The 21,638-nt window shown below is 43.0% G+C and overlaps 1 protein-coding gene across 9 annotated transcripts in view; it reads left to right on the top strand.

The window, feature by feature from the left end:
- Nucleotides 1–3,284: 3,284 nt before the first annotated feature.
- The window catches only part of LDB3 (LIM domain binding 3), a 145,865-nt gene continuing 127,511 nt past the window's right edge, over nt 3,285–21,638 (top strand). For 3 of the 9 annotated variants that reach the window (XM_063133120.1, XM_063133121.1, XM_063133122.1), the window contains exon 1: nt 3,285–3,577. In XM_063133120.1, the coding sequence (XP_062989190.1) occupies nt 3,485–3,577 (93 nt within the window). In that variant the 5' untranslated portion in view covers nt 3,285–3,484. The remainder of the gene's footprint in view (nt 3,578–21,638) is intronic. The other 6 variants (XM_063133124.1, XM_063133123.1, XM_063133125.1 and 3 more) reach the window with 3 other exon arrangements.

Here is a 21,638-nt window from a genome sequence, read left to right on the forward strand (position 1 = left end):
GTTCTAAACCAGTGTCTGGAATTGATAATAGGTGAATGTGGGCAAACTTACTGAAACATAATTCAGAGAAGACCTGGTTAGGAAGAAGACAGATCCAGACATAGTTATACATGTCTTTCTGGGACTGCCTTCAAAGAGCGTTTTGAAATTTCAGCAGGTTCAAAATGCAACTGAGAGGCTTTTAACTGGAACCAGTTTGGTAAAGAATATTTATCTGCTTTTACATTAATGCCACTGGCTATTGGTTGATTTTCAGTCATAATTCAGAGTGCTTTTTATCACATTTAATACCCCAAACAGTTTAGGACCAGAATAACTTGAGGACCACCATTTCCCCTATGGTCCTGCCTTTGTGATCAACTGGAGAAGCACAAGCAGGTGTTCCACCATTGGCTGAAGAACGTTTAATGGGAACGAGGAAAGGGGCCTTTTCTGTAGCACCACCCCAAATGTAGATTCCTTTGCCTTGAGAGATGATGATGATGATTTATTACATTTATATACCACCCCATAGCCGAAGCTCTATGAGAGATCCATCTTGCCCCTTCATTGATAAATGTCCAATACCAGTTAAAGAGTTTTCTGTTTAGCCAAGCATTTGGTTCACCTTCTGCTTGATTTTTAAAAGAAAGCTTCCTTTCTGTTATTTATTATTTTAGTATGGCTCTATTGTTGTTGTTGTTGCTTTCCTTGTAATTTTGTCTTTTTAAACATTGTAAGTCATCTTGAGTACTCCTTATGGTATGGAAAGGCAGGGTATAGATCTCAGAATGAATGAATAAATACACATCTTGTACGCACCCAGGACCTCATCCTTCAGATCTTGCACACACTCTTTCTACTTCCTGAGTTGTCTCTCTAGTTATGCCAAGCAATTATTATTATTTTTTTGACAGATTGTCCATCACTAGTTGTCTCAAGCTTGCCAGTTCCTCCCTTGGGGATGTCTTCGTACAAAGTACTCCACCCTGTGGCTATCCTCGGAGATTGATAAAGCGCACATGAACACACTTTATAGGGTTACAAATGTAAAGAACACAGGTCAGGAAAACTGTGGATGATACATGCCATTTATGGTTGCCACTACACATTTATTGCAACTACACATTTAACTCCCCAGGAACACTGGAATTGTTTTAAGATGGCCGGGGGGGGGGGGTTCAAGGAAGTAGCAGGGCCAGCCCAAGTTCTTTTTTATTATTATTATTATTATTATTATTATTATTATTATTATTATTATTATATATTTATTTATTTATATCCTGCCTTTCCCCCCAGTACTGGGACTCAAGGTGGTTTACAAGATAAAAATATGTACTCTCTGAATCAGAGCAACAAATTATTCCCCTCCCCTCAAACCAAACTATTTTGGCAAATGAGGCAGAAAATCCCACAAGCACCTCTTCCCTTCTCTGGAAGTAAAAAGACAATATTTTTTTTAATCAGTTTTTTTTATTATTATTATAGGTTTCAACAAAACAAGCAAAAAAAATTGCAAGTGTACTTTAAAGGCCTCAGTTTCAAATATGAATTGTGGGTTGATATACCTGGTCAAGTTCAATAAGTATTTCCTATAGCGAAAGAGACTCTCAGGCAGTGAAAGCCCAGGGACCAAATTTAAATTCTAACAAATGTTGCATTTGGCTGTAGCAGGCAAATTAAATTTGTCTTGCAAATCTGAAAATAGCAAAAACTCATCACCAACTCCCAATAATTGATCCAGGGTAAAAATCATTCTAACATATTCTTTCAAATTTTTAAATCTGGAGTTACCAATAAAGTCAATTTGGCATGGGAAAATGAGTCAAACTGTAATTGGCATGATATTATATGTCACACATCTCTGACCGCTGAGCTTGTGGGAGGAGTTCTGTCCTCCTTCATATGCCAAGAAGCTAATGCCATCCATTTGGAGAGAGGCTCATCACAGGAAGATTCCAAAACTGACCAAGGGGGAAAATCAAATCCAAAAAATTTGTACAGGTCATCAGATAAGACCGATGATATGCAGAAATATCCAGAAAGCTGAACCTACCTTCTTTAATTGGAAGTTGCATCCTTTCCAGAGATATTCTTTGGTGGAGAGGACCCCCCCATCCCATTTTTGAAATTAAGAAAAAGACAATAATAAATTAATGGCTCACAATTTGCTGCCATTTCGTGACACCATGCTGTTTGAGACAGCCAGCTCCTTTTGTGTAATGATAGGGCCCACTTTGGGAAATGATGATGAAGATGGCTTGCCACATATTTTTTTTAGATTTGCTTATTTCATAGGCAAATAAGGATGTTTACATGCTGTTTTTGATGTTGCCCTGAAAGTAATCAAAGCATCCAGATTTTTTTCTTAGCTCTGCTTGTGGCTCAATATAGGATTCTTGCTGAAATTGTGTTAACCTGATATGGCTGTTATTGATGGGTGTTTTGAACTGTGATTTCAATATGCTTTAATCTGTGCATCACCCAGAGAAATTTGCCTTTTGGGGTGACTGATAAACGGAGTCAAAGAAATTGCTGCAAGGACCTTCCTGTTGTTCTAACAGAACCCTCTTTGACATTGAAGAAAATTGTTCATATAGACCTAGGTGTACATACCAGAGGCCTTGCAGGCAAACTGGGTTAGAACATATTAATAAACCAGAGGGCAAATGTCTGCAATTGCGTTGTCAACCAAGTCAAGGTAGGTATGTTTAAAAATACACACACACACATTCCCTTTCCCTCTTCTTTTATTCTTTTCCCTGCTGCCCCCTCACTTTTTCAAGGTTAGGCATTAATATAAGGGGGAAAATATTTGCATGGAACAAAATTGCATGAGATTGTATTGGATGGATACACATAAACACATATGCACACAGGTTTGACATACGTAAGGACTGCAATCTTATGCAAGCCCTACTTAGAGCAGACCCATTGAAATGAATGGTTCTTAATTTGGTCATGGCTAACTTACATCCCATTCATTTCAATGAATCTACTCTAAGCAGGACGTATGTTGGATTTTACCCTGAATTGACAAATGAGAATATTAAAATGAAAGACAAGTGATAGCTTTTACACACAGAGACTTAAATGGCTAGCTTGTGCTTCAAATAACATCTCTTTTATCTTAGAAAAGTGGCTTTGAGTCTGCAGAGGGGACCTGAGGAGCTTAGAAAGGTCTGCTAACCTCCCAGGGGGGCTATATTAGACCTCTGAGTCACAAGAGGTTTTGCATAGCTGGTGTTTGGTTACAAGCCTTTTATGGACTCTCTCGTCAGGGATATCAGTATCTGCGTTATAACTCCTATCTATTCTTAGGTGACACTTCGACAGGACTGACCAGGCAAGAGACAAAAAAGATCATTAATTCGTGCTTTAATCTGAAAGACAGAAAGACAGAAAAAAACCCTCTCCTTTTTTAAAACAAAAATACCCACCTGTATCCCCCCTCTCCCTCTGTTTCACAGAGCCTTTGGGGTTCCTGGCGTAAAAGAGAGATAAAATGTCTTACAGCGTGACTCTCAACGGACCTGGACCATGGGGCTTCCGACTGCAAGGGGGGAAGGACTTCAATATGCCTCTGACCATCTCCAGAGTAAGTGCTAGCAACTCAAAATTCTTCTCAAGCTTTACTGAGGTCAGGAAACAACAGCAAGCCGTGCTCACGGCGGTGCGGTCTGACCCACGCAGGCAGTTTCTTAGAGAGTGTGAGCACGTATTTGTAATTTTTTAAGCAAATAAAAGTTAAAAATGGGGAGGGAAGAGGGCTGCAGGAAGGAAACAATATGGTGATGCAAGAAACCTTGAAGTAAAACTGTTACGTGCTGCTCCTATGTCTGATTCACAGAAAACATGAACAGCCTGTGTAAGCCTGCTTTGGCAGTGGGCTCATCTTCTCTTAGCAGCAGGTCTTGACGTTTCTGCCTGCAGAACTGGATGAGAAATGGTGATAGAGGAACTCGAATTCGGATAACACTGCCCTTATTCTGCAAACTAAAATCCACATTGACACAGGGTTTGATTGAAACGGGAAGGGAAGGAGCTGAACGTTACAGATCAGAGGACGTCTTTGGGGGTGGCGGCTGGAGGGATATGCCATGTTGTCTGTAATTTTGTTCCCCCACATTTGATCTACAGCAGCCTACTTGAACCTGGTGCCCTCCAGATGTGTTAAAACTACAACTCTCATCATGGTCAGGGATGATGGGAGTTGTGGTTCAACACATCTGGACCACACTGGGTTGGGGAAGGCTGTTCTATAGGCTTTTCTTTTTTCCTTTCCTGGGGTCAGCCAAACTGGCCATTTACCAGTGTGGCCATTTACCAGTGTGGTTTCCAATTATCCTTGCTAAAGATGCCCCAGGTATTTCCAGCATCTGAGAACAATGTTAGTTTGCCTTTCCAGCCAAGTGTTGTTTTTAATGGAGTAAACTTTAGAATAAGCTTAATCTTAGTTGAGTAAAGTAGGGGACGCTACATTGTTGGAAAGAACACCTTCCATTATCTAGCTGCCTGCCATTTTCAGCTCCAACTAATGCATTACTTAATAATTAATTAATCAGTATCATTAGCATCAACCCAGTCAATTTATTCCATTTCCAATCTTCCAGTTTCCCTAAGAGCTATTATTCCCTAAGAGCTAGCTAAGGGAGGGCTGCTTTTGGTGTGCCACCTATTCTGAGAACTAAAAAGACTGAGGTTTTGCAGAAATCTTTTGAGTTCTAACTGTAGTTGCATTCAGCGATGTTCATGAAGTTCCTTTTACCTAGATAATTGGAAACAAAGGAATTATACAGATTGTAGAGTTTGGTATTTTCTGAATGCTGCCTCAAATTGTGCTTCAGATTATTAAGAAATATATCAATTGAAATATATATCTCCAGGGTATTTTAATGGTCAGAGTTTTCCATAAATTCTAGAAATTATTGTGTCTAGGGCTATAGCCCATGTACCTAGAAACAAGTGCCATTGAACTCAATGGGGCTTAGTTTTGAGGAAACGTATAGAAGTCTGCACTGTAGGTCTCAATCCATAAAGTCCTTTGGCTGTGGACGGGGACACTGCTCTATCCATAGTCCACCCTTCCCTCTCGTCTGTTGTGGAAGTACTGTTGGGTGTATCAGGTTGGAGGGTGAGCAACCAGGTGAAGCAGGGTGAAAGAATCCATACATTGAATCGTCCTCTGTAGCCGTTCAGTTACCAGCCACTTCTCCAGACTGAGACCTGAGGTGCTTCCAGACGAGGCCTTTATTTTTGCAGCTAACATGCCTCCAACCTGGAATTGTCATCTTCCCTTTGTAACCCTCCTGTGTTTCCCCACCAGTTCTTCCACCTTTTTTGCTTTCCACAAAAACAAACAAACTAAACCCTTAAGGAGGGAACGATGGAATAGAAGCACAAAAGCCTTTGGATTGGTAGCGCTAGGAGCTGTCCATCTGGAAGCACCCTTAGAAATCCCACTAGAGACTAAGGGCCTGCTCAGTTATTACTTGTCTGCCTCACTTCTCTGTGTGGTGAAAGCAGGGACGGCCTTTGGCCAGGGATCCTTAATTTATTTGAATACAGGAAGATTGGTACTGTGGATGATGATCTTCCTTCCGACACAAGTTCACGATCCAGAAAAAGCCTGATGGAATCATTTCTATGCTGGAGAAGCAGACAGAAAGTGTGCAAACTCAGGGCTCACTCACAGTCTTACTGTAAGATAAACGTAATTATGAAAGTGCTTACTCTCAAAGCTTTAGCAGCAGAATAGATAATTGGATGACAAAGGGGGCCTCCAAGAAAAAGTTGCAGTGTGGAATGCTGCTGTTTAGAATCCTACCGATTCCATTCCACACACACACAGTTTTCCATTGTGTCCCTTCCAACAGTCCGATCAGATCCCAGGGCCACTGAGCACGCTTCTATGGAAGGTTTTAAGGGTTTTGTTCCTAAAGGTGTTTTGTACTTTTGAAAACCTTGAAGTTCCCCCAAGCCTTCTGACAGCTTCCTCCTATATGTGAATGATTCCATTTTGCTTACTTAATCAACAGTATTCACGGTCTGTACATCAGAAATTGAAGGAACCAACGGCCCCAGCAAAAATAGTTGCAGTGTTGAGTGCTTCTGTTTAGGATTCCAGTCATTCCATTCCATTTCCCCTTCCCCCCTCTTCTCCTTTCCCCCTCTCCAGCAGTCAGTCAGCATTCTGTGCCCACTGAGTATGGCCAGTTTTCATTGGCCTAGTTGTGACACATGTCAAACTCCAGATAAATTCAATTAGTTGATTTCTCCATTTATTTGTCTGGGCAGCTTTCACTTCTATCCCCAGGGGCATTTTTAAACAACTTCTCAGTGTGAACCAGGAAGTGATCTATCCAGACAATGAAATGGTTCTTTCTATACTTTTTGCATATCTCTGTGTCTCCTCCATTGTCCTTCTTTTCCAGCTGCTCCATTTCCATTCCCCTCCTATTGATTGTCAGTTTCCCCCCCTCACAGAGGGGGCAACACTTTTCTACATGAGGCATTTATCGTGTACTCATCATTCCCTACTCAAAGTTGTTTACAGGTTCTTTAGACAATATTGTGACCTTGAAGTTTCATTTCTCTGTCTAACCGGCACTTTTGGTGAGTTTTTTTGGGCAGGGAAAATGTGGCACTTAATTGTGAAAGTGGAAGAAAGTGCAATTTCCTCTTGTGAATTTGCACTATTCTGCTATACCACAGTGCCACCTAGCCATTATGTAGTGGAAAAGCAGGAAAAAGAATGCTTCTCATGTAGCATTTGGATCTCAATTCTGCAAGAAAACTGAAAGAAGAAACAGCAGATTAACGGGTGATTAACAGCCCAGTGTAGAAAAATTCCCAGTCTCTCTGCTGAATTTACCATGCAGGGATTTTGTGAATATAAATGAGAGAAAAGAGGTAACCAAGCTCTTGGAAGAGGGAAGGAAAAGCATATTGTAATATAATTAGCTAAATTAGAGGGGCAGTGTGGTATAGTGGTTAGAGTGCTGGAGATTTGGATTTTAGGCCCCACTAGGCAATGGAAGCTCACTGGGTGACTTTGGGCTAGTCACAGACTCTCAGCCCAACCTACCTCACAGGGTTGTTGTTGTGAGGATAAAATAGAGAGGAGCAGGATTATGTACACCACCTTGGGTTCCTTGGAAGGAAAAAAGGTGGTATATAAAGGCAGTAACAAACAAACAAACAAATAAATCTCCCTATAGTTTTCTTAGATATTTATCCCTCATTGACTGTAATATCAAATGAACAGGTGTGGATGGGTGCACCTAATGTAACAGCTAGAATTTTCATATCACCTGATGTCAACTAAAACCAAATACCTTTTAGACAGTTTTGGCTAAAAGTCATCAAGTGATGAAAATGCTTAATATGTCCACGAGTCTAGAGGATTGCCCGCTATGGTTAAACGGTGAAAATGAAAGGTCTGTTTTCTTTTTTTCTTGCCAAAAGTATTCTCTGGGGTGGGTCTTTGGAATGGGCCCCTTTTCTTTTTAATATATTTTCCCAAGTTACACATTACAGCAAAGTAAAAAGAACTTGCAACATTGGGGCAAAGGCAGTTATGATATAAGAAGGCTAATTTAAGAGTTGTTTCTTCACTCATGGCTTCCTGCTAGCTTTGGAATTTGCATGACAGATGCACATATTAGCAAATCAAATGCTGGTTTTAGCTGACAGCCTTATCTCCCTCCAACCCTCCAATGCATGTTCCAAGCAAGCCACCTTCTTAAAAATATGGAGTGCCACATGTGAGTTTATTAATTTATAGATTCATCCTCCAACTTATTTCTTTTTTTAAAAAAAGCAAACATTTAGAAAAGAGTCCAGGAATTGAGGTGGAGGAGTGAAAGTGAGTTTGTGATGTCACAGGGCCACTTAATGGACCTCTCTACTGGCGGGGTCTCTCCCATTTAGCAATCTACCACATTAAAAACCCTTTTCAACCAGTTTTGAAAGCGCTCACCTTGGGACAGAAGTACATCTGATTATGCATTCACAGCAGCAAAAACTGCCTCTGCCATTCTCTCCATGATACATTTGTCCACAGACCTGATATTGAAAATGATGGATCCATGATGGATACTGCATATACTCATGCAAGAGATTTCATATAAAACACAGCATATAAAAACAACAGTATTTATTGCAAGATAAGCAAACACATAAACAATATCTGTAATAGCTGAATCCTAGCAACTAAATGAAATGAATTAAAGATGTAAGTTTTTTTTTAATTTAACAGTTGGAGGCATTCTCAGTTATTCCCTTCTGGGAGGTCCAGGTGATCAGATCTCTAATACGTCTTCAAAGCATGCAGAACAGGAGTTCAAGTCAATCAGAAGGGTGACAGGTGAAGGCATATCTTTGTGTTCCTGTGAAATGGAGCATTGTGCTTAACGCCTTGTCATTTATCTAAAAATAAGTGGCCGAGTGATAGTTGCAAGGAAAGAGAAGCAGGCGTGTGAGATTTTAAGGTCACCCAGCAGCTTCCTCCGTCTGGAATTCTGGATTTTCTTCTAGCAGGCAGGTGTGAAAAATAGTTGCGATGCTTTCTGTAACCCAGTGTTGTTGACATGTGGCTGCAAAGTCAGAACCGATTCCATTTTTTTAAAGTAGCAGGGGGCTCATCAAATGTGGCTCACAGAGCTTGCCACCAAATCAGAAAGGAAAGAAGGAAGCCAAATGAAAGGAGGGTGTATAGCCTTGTAACATTCACAAATAGTTCAGCGCTCAACACAAGTTGCTTTTCCATGGAGCCCTGAACGCACAGGAGATCTTGCTCATGTCAGAGAACTTTTGTCATGCCTTAGAAAAGGTGGACCTTCCTTGGGGGGTGCCTGATTAGGTGGGGTCAGCAATTGGAGGTCTCTGACTAAATTGTAAGAATGCTGCCTGTCCCTTCCCAGTTTCCAAGGGTGCGAAAAGTGTGGCAACTATGGTGATGGGACATATTGTCAGGCTGCTTTGGGGAAGTAGTGAGTGAAGTAGGATGGAGCTTTGGCAAGCCACCCCCGCCCCCATGAGGCCCCCAGAGATGCTAGTTGCTTATTCATCCCTCACTGTGGGTTTTGCATAGGCCAGGAAATGACTGCCAAATAAGACCTTTGAATCAATCAGCTGCATTTCCGATCCCTTGGATTGGATTGGGTTGGGTATCAGAGCTAGCACTTAATGGAGGAACATTCTGATTCTGTTTTTTTTTTTTTTTTTTGTCTTTTGTGGACCATTGGTTTCTTTACTATGGTTTCCTAGGAGTTTTTTTTTTTTTTAATAATTTTTATTCATTTTCAACACTATATAGACATAGATAAACATTACCAAAATATAACTGAAACAAAACACAATAAGAAAAAAAAAATCAAATATCTGCTGCATACATATTGAGTAATTGTTGAGTACAAATATCAAAAACTATTACATATACCTTATCATACTACAACATCTTCGTTCTTAACATAAAAGTGCACCCCCCACCTTGGGATCATTCTTGAGTCCAAAATCTAATCGTTTCTTCTGCTGGTGGTTTCCCACTTCCCTTAGTAAACACAAACACTAGGAACTGTTTCCAGATTCCTTCGAACTCATTTATTTTAGTTACGCCTTTTCTCCACTTAATATTACATGTCAGTTTATCATTAATGGCTATGTCCCATACTTCTTTATACCATTCCTCAATAGAATATTCCCCTTGGATCTTCCAGTTCCTAGCTACCATCAGTCGTGCTGCAACCAACAAACTCGATATCAGCTCTATAGTTCCTTTTCCACACTTTATATCTTCAAATAGTGACAGCAATGCTATTTTTGGTGTTTGTTCTATTTTCATTCCCACTATTTCTTCAATTTCTGAGAACACCATCTTCCATAATCTTTGTACATATTTGCATTGCCACCACATATGTAAATACGTTCCTTTTTCACCTAGGAGTTTTTAAAGCATAGCGTCTTCTAAGATTGCACTGTTCCTGTTGTTTCCTTTGCAAGGCCGGGCAGGGTGACTGAGCACTGCCAAGCAAACTAGGAAGGCACAAAGAATTGTTGGGTATGTGGGGGGTTAGATAAAGAGTTTCAATAGGACTAGAATGTAGAAAACTATCAGTGGCAGGTACCTTGATTAGCATTGTGTATTAGCTTGCTCTCACATCACTATGATGTTTTTCCCTAGCCCTCACCCCCACCCCCACCCCCACCCCCACCAGCCATATCATGTCAGGGGCCTACATACGTTTACATTTGGGGCAGGGGAGAACTTGACACAGAGCTCCCATTTTGGTATCCGCCACACATTCTTTGTAATCTACTGCCTCTTTAGAGTTTGTGGTGGGACAACATTACTTGTTGTGTTGCCCTATTAAGGATGTTTCGACTGAAATGGATGCCTTTGGCATTTGTTTTGGCTTTAAAATTTAGTCCCTCCCTGTGAATATTGATGGCCCAGACCAACTTCACTACAAGAAGTATTTCAATGAAAGGGCAATGCATAGAAACAAATGGGCATGAAGTGTTCTAAATTGGAATTGGTAACTGCAAGAAAGTTTCTAACGATCAACGAGGGGAATGCATCTAGACAGATTTAGAAGTAATGTCTGATAAAGCTGCAATCTGATGCTTCAATAGTTGCATAACTCAAATTCGGATGGAATTATGTGCTGTGTGCATTATAGTAATTCCTTTGCAACTGCGAAAAATGGCACGCAGCAGACAAAGGACATTGCAGGGTTTGTTGATGCGCTGTAAAAAATGTATCTCATAGTTAGGATCTCTTTCTGAGTAATGATACCGGCAATGGGGATGAACAGAAATGGCTTGATTCCCCTCTTAGGCCTTAGCTAGACCTAAGGTTTATCCTGGGATCGTCCCTGCCTGCTCCCGGGATCTCCTGTGTGTCATTTACATGAACAGGGACGACCCCGGGACAATCCCGGGATAAACCTTCGGTCTAGCTGAGGCCTTAGTCTCCCCCCTGAGCACCATTGCACTGGCTTGCAGCTGGAACGATTCTGGATTCCACCACAACCACCCCAAACTCATAGCTCAGTGGCCAAGCACACACTTTGCATGCAGAAGATCCCTGATTCAGTCTCCAGCATTTTCCATCAGGATCTCTGAGGAAAGCATCTTTGCCTCAGAATTTATAGAGCTGCTGACAGTCATGGTAAAAGGTGCACATTTTGACTCAGAATAAGGCAATTTCATATGAGGTAAAAGCAACAGAAGAACCTAATTTCTTCTCTCCCTCTTTCTTGTAGGCCTTGCTTTTCTTGAAAGAGTCTAACTGGTTGCCATTAAATTTGCCTACTTTTGAATTTTAAAAATGCCAGTCTCTGGGTGGGGCAGCGCCTGAGCCTGAATGAGCAGAACTTGGCAGGAACGGGACAGAATATAGACCAGCCTTCCCCAACCTTGTGCCCTCCAGATGTTTTAGACTACATGTCCCAGAACTCCTGACTATTGGCCATGCTGACTAGAGATGATGGGAGTAAAATAATAATAATCCAAAACATCTGGAGGGCACCATGTTGGGGAAGGCTGACCCAGAGGGTCATCTCCTGCCTTTTTGGGATTTCAGTGTGGTATAACATGATGTGCTTTGATTGTAAGCTGCTTGGATAGTCCCACACTGTGTTGGATGGAGAAGACGATTTTGAGATTTGTTTTCTCCTTAGAAGTACATGACTACAATGGCCAACTGGTTAAACTCAACTTGTAAGCAGGGAATGATTTCTGAATATATCTTTCTAAATTTCTGATGAGTTTGAGTTTGCCGTTATGTTTGTGAGGCTTGCTGCTTACCTGGAAGGTAGCTGCTTGACCCCCTTAATTAGCACATACCTTGGGACCATGTCCAGTGGAAAAGCAGCAAGCCCAATGAGGGGATAAGGATGGTCCTTCTTGCTCATGCTGCCATACTGCAGGCAATTAAGGATTCCCTTTTTCCTTGCTGATGTCAGATGGGAGGCAGGGAGCCTCCACTTACCCAGTGGATACTGTGAGATGTTCTCCAGGCAGACCTGGATTCCATTTCTTGTTGCCAAAAGGAAAGGAAATGTTGAGATAAATACTATATTGTATTTAGCTTTTATATACTGTAATTCTTTAAAGTGCTCCAGTTCTTTACATGCATTAGTTCAATAACCCTTACAACAGCCCTGTAAGGTATGCAATATTATCCCTCTCTTGGAGATGGGAATGGTGGTGCCTAAGGCTGAGAGAATAATAACTTGTCTAAATGTACCAAATGAGTTCATGGTAGAGATGAGATTTGAAGCAAGGATGTCCCAGCTCACTGTCTTATCCACTCCAGCACTCTAGTCTAAAGTTTTTGTCAATCATGTGAATTTGATAGTATGGTGTGTGTGTGTGTGTGTGTCAGGTTCATGTAGTCTGTGTGTTCAGGCTCTGAAAGCGATTCACTGGACAATATCCTCCCCCACCCATCCCGCCCATCAAAAGGGTACGGTCATATGAAAAACAGATTCTTTTCCACTTTTCTTCTGTGCTTGCATCGTGCAGTAGAATATCCTTTCAAAGGAAGAGTAAAACTGTGACCTTTTTTGGTACATTTTCAGAACATGTTCCTCCTCTTCCAGCAATTCCTGTGCTACTTCCAAGATGTTAGATTAAATCAAATCTATTTCTCCCCCAGTCTCTTTGATCAAAATGAGGCAGTCATGAAAGACCTCTTTTGTGTTCTGCAACTTCCATGTTCTGTCAGCGGCCAGAAACTGTCATTTAATAATAATAATAATAATGCAAATTGTGAAAGTATTGCTCTTTTATGACAGACATCGCCAGTAATCATTTTTTCTCTCATTGGCTGGCTGCTTTTATAAGCACAGATATTTCATTTTGCTATCAGAAACCTGGGCCCTTAGAACTACGTTGTAAGAACTGCCATTAGAACACAACAGAGGATCAGCCTGCAGGGTCTTTAAACTAGTGGGAGGTTTAATACTTCCAACTTCATTTTTTTCAGCCCAGTGGGGGAGTTCATCAGCATCACATAGGGCATATCTACATTGGGGAGGGAAGGGGGGATATGCTGATCCCAACATCCTTCCCTTTGTCCACACATGCAATGCAATGTCCTGGAAGGAAGGAGGATGTCGCACCCACCATTTGTTTTATTGAAGATGAGTGCACAAGCACTCGAATGATAAGATTAGTTTTGTTTTGTTTTTTAAAAAATCCTCTTCCGCCCACCCCACCCCTGACGGGCATGTAGCACCTGAACAGCTCCATGCCCCATGCCTGGTTCCCGGCTCCTCACATTTACTCACGAGGAGCCTGGATGAAACCAGAATGCCCGTCCGCACCTCCCACGGTCTCGGGATGATTCCGAGACCGCGGGAAAAATCGGGCTAAAAGCCATCCCGGTTATCCCAGGGAAATGGAGGGATCATCCCTCCCTGCTCCCGGGATCCCCTGTGCATCATGTGGATGCACAGGGATGATCCCGGGGCAATCCCCAGGATAAGGCATGGTGTAGACATGTCCATAGACTGGTACAGCATATGCAAACTCATATAAGAGTAGGGGGTAGCAACAAGTTTTACGTGGCAAAATCTGTATCCCCTGCTGGTTAGAGGATATGGCTGTAGCTGTAATGGCACATGCTCTGCTTGCCTAACGCTCCAGCTCAAATTCCCAGTATCTCTACTTAGCTTGTAGACCAAAACATCTGGAAGGCCACAACTTCCCTAATCACTCACCATTGGCTATTCTGGCTATGGCTGATGGGAGTTGTAGGCTAAAACATCTGCAGGGTCACAAGTTGCCCACCGCTGAGTTAGAAGATTTCAAGTGGCAAGACTGGAAAGACCATTGCCTGAGACCTTAGAGAACTACTGCCAAAATAGACAGTACTGGACTAGATGGATCATTCTTTTGGGTCTGTGGCTTCATCTACACCTTGAGCCCTTCCAGGATGGTGGTGGTGGTGGCGATCCTGAGTTTACCTGCTTCTGGGATCATCCCCCTGCATCTAAATGCCAGCATGTCATCAAGAGGGATGTTCCTGATGTAGCGTTTGTTTTTGTTTTTCCACATTGTAGAAGTGCGAGGCTGCGAGCTGGGGGGAAAGTAAGTTTTTTTAAAACTTAAAACCCAGCACCTCAACAAACTGTGAGCCATCCCAGGGATGGCAAAAATCTGCCCACCCCCACCCCTGATGGGCATGGAATCCCCCTGCACACCTTGGTGGCCGTTTGAAGAACCCCGCTACTCATGGGGAGGAGGGAAGACCCGGGAGCCCATGCCACACTGCCCGCAGTCCTTGCGGTTGTCCCAGTAATGTGGGAAAAATCGGGAAAACCACATTACCAATTATCCCAGGACAACTGAGAGGTCATCGCCGGTTGACCCCGGGATCCCATGTGCATCATTTGGACACGCGGGGATGACCTCATGACAACCCTGGGATAAATGGCAGGTGTAAATTAGGCCTATGTTAGGCCATTTTCTATCGTTGGTGTGTTCAACTGGAAAGTGCCATTGCAGAAGAGGGTAAGTGGCCATAATGTGATAATGGCAATACATCAGCTTTTATCCTAACAGCAACTTTCCACCCAAATGAAACCTTGGCCCAATTTTACCCTCATAGCCTAATGTACCTCTTGGTATGGGTATGAGTATAAAATAGGAGGTAGGCATAGGAATGAGTATTCATTCCCGAGCCCTTTAGAGAAAGCATGGGATAAATATAGTAAATAAATGTGCTTCCTTAAGCTATTACATTTCCTGTATTGTTTAGAAGACTAGAGTTTGCAGATTTTTAGAACAATTACACAGTACCCCAAAACTGGCACCAACGTTCAATAAATACCTCCCCCCCCCTACACAGGACTTTGCTGGGATCAGCTTGTAACAGTGGATTCTGTAACCTACTATCAATACCCAATATATAGCATTCTTCATACATGATCCAGTTAATATTGGCATATAGCTTTGTTTTCTTTGTTCTTCTGTTAATGCTTCTGAAGCTGTAACATCTTGTGGAAACAGCTGTTTGGGATTGTAAAAAGGCTTCCAAGTACATTGTCAGTGAAGAGAACCCATTAAATGACTCTGCAAGTCCACCAGTAGCCTATAATTAGAAGCTCAATAGCCGATAGCATACATTCTATATTTAAATGAATTCCTTTTAGTTGTAAGAACTGCCATAGAACACTGTCAACTATGTAGCTTTTCTGTTAAATGAGATCTTGTGATACTTTTGTTATCCTACTTCTGGGAAAGGAGAAGAAGAACCTTTCCATTGCCCTGTTGAAGTGTCAAAGTCTATGCAACAGATGGGAATGGACAAATGATAAATAGGGTTTATCCTAATTAAATTAATCCTAGTTGATTAAATCATATGATTTTTAGGCTGAAATCCTGTAGAAACTCACCTGGGAACAGGTTCCTATTCATTCATTCATTCATTCATTTATTACATTGTTATATCACTCAATATCCAAAGCTGTCTGGGTGGTTTCCAAAGATTAAAACCTTAAAAATACAATATAGTAACATAATATAAAAACCATTTACATACTGTACAATCATCATTTTAATAATCAACAGTGAGAAATTCTAGGACCAGTTCAAAACCTCATCATGTGCTGTCAGATGCTGGAAATAGAGGAATGTCTTAACTTAGTGCCAAAAAGCATGGCCAGCAGTTGGGAATTTATGGAAGTTATTATTATTAATATTAACATTTATTTAAATAGCACCATCAATTTTCATGGTGCTGTAAAGAACAAAACTTGCAATCCTTATCCATTTTAGGTGGATGCTAAAAAACAAATCTTAAGAGTTTAACTATTTGTCTGCAAAACAGTTCTAAGGGGGCATTAAAGAAGGAACATTCCCAAAGTGCCAAGGAGACCAGACTTTTCATCTCCTAAAACCCAAATGCACCAAATTTAATGCTGCTGTAAATAGTTGCCAAGCATACTGTGGAAACATTATTTATCAACCTACAGCCTCCACTCTTCCTTTGGAATGCTCAGATTGGGGATTCCAGGCAGGTAATCTCCCATCTAGGTCCTGGTCAGGCTTGGATGGAATCTCCTTCTGATTTGCTCATGACTGTTATAACCTAGACCTAAGGATTATCCCAGACAAATGGAGGATTATCCCAGACAAATTATCCCTGCCTGCTCCTGGGATCCCCTGTGTGTTATTTGGATGCACAGGGATGATCCCAGGACGATCCCGGGATATACGCCTGGTCTTAGCGTGACCATGTGGAAAGGAGGACAGGGCTCCTGTCTCTTTAACAGTTGTATTGAAAAGGGAATTTCAGCAGCTGTCATTTGTATGCATGTCTCACCTGGTGAAATTTCCTCTTCATCACCACAGTTAAAGCTGCAGGAGCTATACTGCAGCTATACTGTGTCCAGATTTCAAAGAGGGCAGGGCACCTGCAGCTTTAACTGTGGTGATGAAGAGGAAATTTCACCAGGTTCTCCATATATACAAATGACACCTGCTGAAATCCCCTTTTCAATACAACTTTTAAAGATGCAGGAGCCCTGTCCTCCTTTTCATAGGGTCACCCTACCTGGTCTAGCCATTGCCTTAGTGACACCTGAACCAACAATAGTGTTTGACCAAACTGGGGGGAGGGAGAGAGGCAAGCATCTTGAGTGATTCTTGTGCTTTGTTCGGGATCATTCCACAAATCCTGATGTGCAACAAGGGGCAGCTGATGGATTTGGAAATAATTCTGTCTTTCATGCTCTTGCCTCCTGTGCTTGGAGGACAAATACCAATTGTTAGCTATTTTGGCTTCACTTCTTCACTGCTGCTGATTGGCCATTGTTGCTGACCTAATACTGACCTAAACCCTTTTCTCTTAAAAGGCCAATGGCTCAAGGCTCCTAATGTATTTTAATCGCCTATAGCCCTTTGATGTACAGCCAGCATGGGCTTCAATTACTCTGTGTCTGCATGCCACATAAAATGATAATGGGGAAACACTATATAATCTTTACCTGCCCTGAATCACACGTACGCTGCACTAAAGTCTATCCGTGGACTGACGTTCTATATTTAAAGTCCCTTGTAATGTAGGAAGGTATTTTGATCGGCAACTAATGCAGTGCTTGCTTCACACCCCTGGAATCCATATGTAAGGCAAGTAATCCAGAATGTCCCATATATCTTTGTCATAACCCCTGAGCCTGAAATGGGCTGCCAATTCCAGAATAGCCTAGTAGTTCGTAGAGGAAACTTTTACGCTCTGTTCTGGGGAACCACTGGCATTTCTCAGGAGCTGATGGGGAATGCCTCGATGAGAAGATGGGGCAATGGTATCCCTCAAAACCACGTTCTCTATCCACCACCCACCTTCTCCTGCAGTGTGCACCTACAGAAAGCTATCGGGTGTGCTCTTGGTCTGGTCGCTAAGATGGCCACTCTTGAATCACCCAAAAAGAAGACAAAAGAAGAAACCAATTTGCATAAAATGTGCATATGCTTACATATGTGCAAATTTATAATTGTGCTAATTTAAATAGAAACACAGTACATCTCACCATTGTGTAGAAGACTGGGAGCAGGACTAGTTCTACACCTACTGCTTTATAGTGGAATTGAAGAATTGATAACTGTTATCTCACAATCCACATTCCATAGACTGCTTTCAGGGTGTTAGATCCTGCTTTTTATTCTACATTCATAATGATTTGACACAAGGTGTAGATCTGACAGAGGTGACCTGTGTGCCCTACTCAGTCTGCTATGTAAGTCAGTCAGCTCTTCCTCCTGGTGATTTGTTATCTTTAAACTGGACTTGGACTGGACAGCCCTTCAAATAGGGGATGCTTTTAAAGGAGAGGACTGTCCTCTGTAAAACAGGATAGATGGCCATCCTGCCCTATTGGCTTGGTAAATACCACAAGTGAATGGAAGGTGTGTCATAAAATGTTATTATGGCTCTCTCAGCCATTTTCAATTAATGGGCTTATCATTAGGGGGTTTGCCTGACAACCTTAATGGAGGATGAGGGTCCTATCAGAAGGGCTTTCATGGTGCTTAACAGCCTGGAATGTAACACTGGTCACAGTCAGTGGCTAGGGCAGAAAAACTCAGTCTGGAAGCTCATTGTGACCTTGAGGCAGTCACTATTTTTCTGTCTCACAGTATTGTTGTGAGGATAAAACAGGGTCAGGGTCAGCCACGTATATCTTCTTGAGATCATCGAAGAAAAGGTGGGATACAAATATAATAATGTAACATAATAAATGAATGCATATTTTTGTAAACCAGCCAGAGAGCTTTGGCTATTGGGCAGTATAAAAATGCAATAAATAAAATAAATATTTGAATTTAGAGTTGGTTAGAACCATTATGGGGGCCTGCTGGTGATTCACATTCTTACTTTCAGGGAATCTGATGGAGGAGCAATGTTTTTGCTCCTTTTTTATTGCTAGGAGTTTGCTCATCCAAAGGGTGCAATCCTTTGCCTGTCTAGATGGGAAAAGTCCTGCAAGTCCCAGCCATTCTCCAGTAACCTTTGTGGAATGGAGGGGTTCTATGGCAGACGCAGAATGGTTCTTCAACAGATAGGTTCATATAGATCAGCCTTTCCCAATCTGTGCCTTCCAGATGCATTGGACTACAGCTGGCTAAGGATGATGGGACTTGTAATCCAATACATCCAGAGGGCGCCAGGTTGGGAAAACGGCTGTAGGCTGCTGTAGAAAATGTTTGCTAAAGGCAGGTCGTTTGAAAGCATTTGGTTCACAATAATGGACTATACATGAGCACCCCAAGTGTGCATAAAGGCCACTGCTGGCCTCAAAGCCAGGCAGTGGTGATGTGGACTTTTGTGAAAGATTCTGCTTCTATGGAGACTATATTTTCAGTTGCTGTAATTTGCACAATTGTAGCAACTCCCCACCAAAAAGGGCTGCCACAATTCCATAAATCTTGGTGGCCCTGCTTAACTTGGTGGCTCTGCTTATCATCAATGGTACTTCTGTGTGAAAGCTTCTGGGCTGTGATTGCCAAGACAGCTCCTACGTGCTCCTACGTACCACTGGTTGAACTGGACCCCTAACCTAAGCTTTGCTTCCTGCATTGATAAACTAAAAAAGAAATGATGCAGGATCCAGTGCAACTCCCCACCCCACACTGTCCAAGCCCCTGTGTTAGGTTCATGCAGGGAGACTTGCATGCACTCCTCTTGTGAGCTTCAAGTTTAGGATTACATTTCCCCTATCTCCGTCAGCCCAACTGCATCATTATTGTCTGAGCTTCTGGCCTCCTTCTGTTACACTCTACTGAAGACTCAGTGAAGGAAATTTCTGGTTTGGGGGTCAAAAGGGAAGACCTGGTAGGGGAGAGGCTTCCAGAGAGAGCCAGGAAGAGTTGGGAAATCATTCATAAAAAGTTGTTCACCTTCCTAAGTTGTGGAATCTCTTTATAAGGGACAGAAAGGATCAGCGTAAGGCATTTTGCTGCCTGAAGTGGAGCAGCAAAAGTCATGTGTGCTCCCCACCAAGTCAAGGTGCATAATATCCAAGACCAGTCAAGTGGCTTTGGCTCATGAAATAACTAACAATATTTTGCCCTTCCATGACACCCAAAATTAGCTTCCTGAGGCGACCTAATGGTCAAGATTCTCCAGCTGCTGTTTATTTGCTCTGTACTAGCTTCTTCTGCACATGTTACTGAAGAAAGGCCAGATCTACACCAAGCAGGATATAACACTTTGAAAACACTTTGAAAATGGTATATGGTGCGTGTCCTGGGGCCCAACAGTTGTCGATACCTTTATAAACTGTTATAAAGCAGTCGTGTAGATCCTGCCCTTGTAAAACAACTGCAAGAGGTGGGTTTTTGGGTGTGTGTGTGTCTTTCCAGACACTATCGTTGTGCAGTTATTCTGTCTTGTCTTTTCTTTCTGGTAAGAAAGATGGAAGAAGCTGTGGGGAAACATGGGAGGGTTACAAATGGAAGACGGTGGCCTAATCTACACCAAGCAGGATATTCCACTATGAAAGCGGTATATAAAAGGCAGGAGCCACACTACTGCTTTACAGCTGTATTGAAGTGCACTGACAACATTTGGGGTCCATTGACACATACCATATACCACTTTCATACTGCTTCCATAGTGTTATATCCTGCTTGGTGTAGATGTGTCATGGGCCCCAACAGTTGTCAGTGCACTTCAGTACCACTATAAAGCAGTAGTGTGGCGCCTGCCTTTTATATACCACTTTCATACTGCTTCCATAGTGTTATCCATGGTCCCCAACAGTTGTCGGTGCACTTCAGTACCTCTATAAAGCAGTAGTGTAGATCCAGGAGTGCACTTCAATACTGCTATAAAGCAGTAGTGTGGCTCCTGCCTTTTATAGACGCTTTCATGCTGCTTTCATAGTACAAAATCCTGCTTGGTGTAGATTAGGCCTGGGCCCCTCCACCCCTGTAAAATAGGCAGTAAAGTCAAGGTGCCTCCACCACAACCACTCCCACCCCCCACTCAGAAATGTAGGATGCAACACTATACATGCTTAGACAGAAACTATTCCCACGACTCTCAGCATGCACCAGCTATGGATGGCTGGAGAATGCTGGAAGTTGTAGGACTTTTTTTCTGTCTAATCACACATAGCATTGAGTCTTTAACTTCTAGAGATTTCTAAGCTAGTGGAAGAGCTATAATTCAAGACGTTACAAGCTCTAGGAATGCACATTAGTCCTTTTTATTTTTTTAAGGAATTCTCTAAAAGACAAAGCAGGTATAGTGAATTACCCAGCCTCTAGGTCAGTTAGAATCTACATAACCAGTAGGGATGTGCTCTGCTTCTAATCGGACCGGCGAATTAGAAGCGGAGCGGGGTGCTTCGCCTCCCCTTAAGGCGGAGGCGAAGAGGATTGGGGGGCTGGTGGAGCATGGCGAAGAGGATCGAGGTGAAGGCGGATCCTTCGCCTCGATCCGGAGCTCCGCCGGAAAGGTAAGTGAGGTTTACCGGGCCCTGCCGCTGTCGCTGTCGCCCATGCGGCGACGGCGGCAGGGCCCGGTAACCCCCTCCCCGCCCTCCTCTCCCTTACCTGCCTCCGTCCGCGGTCCCTCGGCTTCTTCAATTGAGCCCACGGTTCAACCAGGAAGTCTAGGCCGCACTTGCGGCCCAGACTTCCTGGCTGAACCATGGGCTCAATTGAAGAAGCCGACAGACCGCGGACGGAGGCAGGTAAGGCCCTCTTCCCCCTTGGTCCCTTACCGGGCCCTGCCACTGTCGCTGTCGCCCATGCAGCGACAGTGGCAGGGCCCGGTAACCCCCCCTCCTCTCCTTTACCTGCCTCCATCCGCGGTCCGTCGGCTTCTTCAATTGAGCCTGCGGTTCAACCAGGAAGTCTGGGCCGCACTTGCAGCCCAGACTTCCTGGTTGAACCGCGGGCTCAATTGAAGAAGCCGACGGACTGCGGATGGAGGCAGGTAAGGCCCCCCTCCTCCTTGGTCTCTTACCTGGTTCTGCTGCTGTCGCCGCACGGGCAGCGACGGTGGCAGGGCTCGGTAACCCCCCCCCCCACCCTCCTCTCCCGGCCTTACCTGGCACCACTCCCTTCCACTGCGGAGCTCCGATTCGGAGCTGGAGCTCCGCGGCGAAGAGGAGCGGAGCGGCATGGAGCGGAGTGGG

The sequence above is a fragment of the Elgaria multicarinata genome, chromosome 8 (genome assembly GCF_023053635.1).
Source record: "Elgaria multicarinata webbii isolate HBS135686 ecotype San Diego chromosome 8, rElgMul1.1.pri, whole genome shotgun sequence".
Taxonomy (NCBI): domain Eukaryota; kingdom Metazoa; phylum Chordata; class Lepidosauria; order Squamata; family Anguidae; genus Elgaria; species Elgaria multicarinata.